The sequence below is a fragment of the Crocuta crocuta genome, unplaced genomic scaffold, assembly GCF_008692635.1.
Source record: "Crocuta crocuta isolate KB4526 unplaced genomic scaffold, BGI_CrCroc_1.0 scaffold127, whole genome shotgun sequence".
Taxonomy (NCBI): domain Eukaryota; kingdom Metazoa; phylum Chordata; class Mammalia; order Carnivora; family Hyaenidae; genus Crocuta; species Crocuta crocuta.
Window position 1 is genome coordinate 11019009 of NW_027532008.1, and position 4056 is coordinate 11023064.

Genomic DNA, 4056 nt, shown 5'->3' on the forward strand with positions numbered 1-4056 from the left:
GATGGTGTGATGTTCTGTAACCTCATCATGGAGGCGGCACCTTGTCACCTTTGCTTTACTGTATTGCTTAGAAGAAACAGGCCTGGCCTACATCAAAGGAGGGGATTACACGAGGCGTGCCCACCGGGTGGTAGTAATAATGGGGACCACCTTTGTGGGTCAGGGTATTCAAATCCCCCTGCTCTGTAGGGTACAGCCTAGGCCTCACATTCCCCACCCCCCCAACCCCCACCAATTTGGAAGCCCCGGTCAGGTGTCTGGTTTGGTATTGGGGACTTTCCTGGGGACCCTGGCCCCATAGCAGGTTTTATTCCAGCCAGGATTCCAGTAGGTGTTGGAGAACACCAACCTGTTTCGTGCCCCCCCAACCCCCCCAGATCCGTCAAGGTGTTGTTGAGGTTAGATCCTTGATGGCCGCTTTGCCGTTGCCACCCCCATCATGAGTAATGGTTCCGGGTAAATTATCTGATGTAATCAAGGCTAGACTATGAGATGGGCTAATGCTTCTACGTCTCCTCTGAGTAACACGTGGGTTAAGGAGGGAGCCCGTGGCCACACACCTAACCAGGAGAGTGCCTAGAGCCAAAGCCAAGGTCCATCTCCAGAACCCAAGCGCCCACCTCCAAGGGGATGTACTTCCAACTCGAACGTTCCTTCGAGTGTAAGCTTCCTCCCTTCCAGCCACCAAGTGCTCAGGGAGAAAAAAGATGGGACATAATGGCCAAGAGACCCGAAGTCCTGAGACCCCTTTAATGCGAATTCCTTACTCTTCTCAAAGGGCAGAGGACCTTCAGTTCTCCTTTTCTACATCCCCCTTTAGCTGGTTTGTTAGTCAGAGCCGCTGTTTCTTCCCGGAACCACAACACAATGTGCAGCCTTCTCATAAACCCGCAGGCATGGGAAGGGCTGTGGCCTCTGAGTGCCCGTACACCCTCACTATCTCGGGAGACGCTTCCGCAGCACCCTCTCCCACATTACAAGGCAGGAGCCCAGAACATCCCAGAACGGCACAAAGCCCGTGCTCCTCTAGGTGCACAGAAGTGATTGGTTGCCTGAGGGCAGGAAGACCGGATCCTCTCACGCTGGCTAACCTGACACCAGACCTTAATCGGGACACCTGATCAGTGCTGCCGAAAACCTGTTCATCTTTGACATACGCTAACAAAAGTAAAAATGTTTAGTTCTTTATCTTAGGAATCTGGTCCCACAAAAAGGCCAACACTTTGTTTTCATTTCATCGTCTTGACTCTTCAAAAAACAGATCTTTCAACTAAGAGGTAAATTATGTCAATAAAAGCAAATTCAGAGGTGTGCTCAGACAAAATTACACCTTACAAACCAGTACTACAGGCAACCCTAGACCTCCGGTTCCCACAGAACCCCTTCCTGTCTGCCACGCACGGCCTCTGCAGGAGAAAAGGAAGGTCAGAGGCTATCTGCAGACCAGGCATTTCGGAAACCACCCGGGGAGCCAGCGGCGTGCAGGAAGGCAGGCCCCCCCACCTCCACGAGAACGGTTCCCACTTTCCTGCTCGAACATTCTCCCACCTGGCCGCCAGCCAAGCCTGACTCAGCCCTGCACGGCCAGCCTGGCCCAGGACACCCGGCCACCAGGCCGCTTGGCCACAACGAACACTGCTCTCCAAGGCTTGGCACGGTTCCGGTGGCCCACGCCGTGGAATGCTTTCAGGGGCCCCAGCCGGGGCATATTGCAGCAGCCACCCCCTTTGCAAGGATCAGTTAGTGCAGATCAGCACGTTAGCAAAGCAATTATTTAAAAAAGGTTTAAAAAGCTGGTTAATACTTCTGGTTCCCCTCGTGATTATCTGTTCAGGCTGCAGCCCATAAACCTGCCAGCAATCAGGAAGGAATCCCCCCTGTGAAAGCACCTTGCATGACGGAGCTCCAGCCAGTGGGGGTGCACAAAACCCTCCTGGACGCTGATCACGTGATGCCTGTAACCACTGAGAAGGGCCGATGTGAGTCCAGGCAGCACACTCAACCCCATCCTTTTTGCTTTGGGGGCTCGTGTTTAATACGGGTCACTGTGATGGAAGCCAGTCTCGGAGTCTTTCACGTCAAGAGAACAGAGAGACAGGGACGCTGGAGTTTTTCTCCTCCCGTGTTCAGGCCGCATACCTGCACCCCAGGCAACAGGGTGACATGGTGCTAGTTCACTGCCAGACACGCCAGACTGGCAAGAAAGTCAGGCGAGGAGGAGAGAGTCATGCTCCAAACAGTGGCTGGCCGCGGAGCGCTACGTCCTCCCCCCTTCGGCCCAGGTGAGGCGGCTCCTTCCGGGAAGTTGTACTAGGAAAAAAAGGGCTGCGCTCGGATCAGAACTGGACCCAGCCTGTGCCTGGCTGAGTCTGGCTGGAACTCGACCTGTAAAAGTAATACAAGGGAGGGGTGGGAGAGTTCAGATGTTTGAAAATACAAAGTCGATAAAACGTGGCTTCTGCCTCGGCAGGAAAGAGCTCCAAGAAGTCAGTCCCTGAACATTCTGGAGCAGGGACCGAATCCAGCCCTCTGCCTGTTCCCGTAAGCAAAGCGTTACTGCCACACAGCCACACACGGTCACTGACACACCACGTGCGGCCGTGAGGACTGCAGAGTCTACACCACTTGCCGTCTGGTCCTCTAGAGAAAGCATGTGCGGAGTCCCATCCTACAGCCTGTGCATACGATATCCACAGAGTAGAGCAGGCTGTTAGCATCTCTTCCCCTCGACCTTGCCTCAGAGGCCCCATGAGGACAGGGTGGAAGAGGAAGGGGAGCTCCTGGAAAGGACAAGCCAAGGCACTCGCGGAGGCGGTGTGACGCCAGCGAGAGCTGCGAAGCGCAGCCCCGGGTCGCCCAGCAGTGGGGAGCAGGAACAAGCCCTCCCGGAGAGAGGCGCGCCGCCAAAGCAGGCCCGCGGGCGCTCTGCCCTCTGGCCCGAAAATGCCCAAGTGGGAGCCGCTGCTCCAAGCACCAGGACAAAAGCATCTGGGCCGATGGCAGGTTTCTGAAGAAACAGCCCCAGCCGCAGTCCCGCCACAAAACCGTGTCCCTCCTCACCCTGTGGACTTGGTAAAGTCTCCCCAGACATCGGCGGTGGCAGGAGTGGCAGGCTTGGGTTGCGGCCAGGACACGGTGGCACCTCCTACTGATGTCCCCAAGTCCGGTGGGTGGGGAGAAAGAAAAGGAGACACAAGAGTCAGAGAGCCCTGTTTCTGGCGGTCTCGGGGACCCCGAAATCTGTCTCATGGCTCCAAGGACTGAGAAAGACACCCGGAGCCCTGCTCTGGGGCAGCAAACCCAGTGAGCTGCCACGTGCCCGCCATCAGCTCACGAGGCCCAGAGGGCTCCTGGAGGGGTGGAAGGCCAGGTTCAAGGTGGAGGGGAGGGTGCCAGTGAGGAGTCACACCTCACCCATACCCGAGGCTGACCTTGTCTCCAACTGTTCGCGGTGGCAATCCTGTCTATAATTTACCGCCTCCTGCCCTGGCTTCTTGAACGGAGAACGTCTGCCAAAGACGCAAGGTCGTTGCCACAGAAGCTGGTATCTGTACCTCTTCATCGAGGGGGCACAATGGGGCCCCCCATGTCTGCGCTTTTGTGGCACCTCTGCCAGCGCTAACCGTCCCTTCCAAGGGCCCTGCGCCTGCTACCCTCTGCCTTCCCGCCAATTTGCTATGTCTACTCTGCTCTGGGCTGGGAGATCAGATGAAATCAAGGCCCTTGAGTGTTTAGTCTTACAGCTTGCCAAGTGCTTGCAGTGCTTTAAAGTACACTATCTTCCAGGCCCCATCAGGGTCCCTGGGGGAAGATACGCGCCAGGACCAGCTGTGTGACTTCATGCACATTCCTCAAGTGTCAGTTCCCTTATCTCTCAAATGGACACAATAACGCTGCTGACTTCACAGAACTGGTCCGTGTTTTGTTTCCTTAACTAGGTCCACCACACCCAGCTTGGAGCCCAACTCAGAGACTGTACTCGTGACCCTGGGGTCAAGACCTGAGCTGAGCTCAAGAGTCTTACCCAACTAAGCCACCTGGGGGGGGGGGGGGGCC

At 56.1% G+C, this 4056-nt stretch overlaps 1 protein-coding gene across 2 annotated transcripts in view; it reads right to left on the reverse strand.

The window, feature by feature from the left end:
• Positions 1-1168: 1168 nt before the first annotated feature.
• NECAP2 (NECAP endocytosis associated 2) overlaps positions 1169-4056 on the reverse strand; it is a 13472-nt gene continuing 10584 nt past the window's right edge. Inside the window, exons 7-8 of one of the 2 annotated variants that reach the window (XM_077775841.1) lie at positions 3061-3145; positions 1169-2385 (exon numbers count right to left, since the gene is read on the reverse strand). In XM_077775841.1, the coding sequence (XP_077631967.1) occupies positions 2337-2385; positions 3061-3145 (134 nt within the window). In that variant the 3' untranslated portion in view covers positions 1169-2336. Of the gene's footprint in view, positions 2386-3060; positions 3149-4056 lie in introns of both variants that reach the window. The other variant, XM_077775840.1, reaches the window with a different exon arrangement.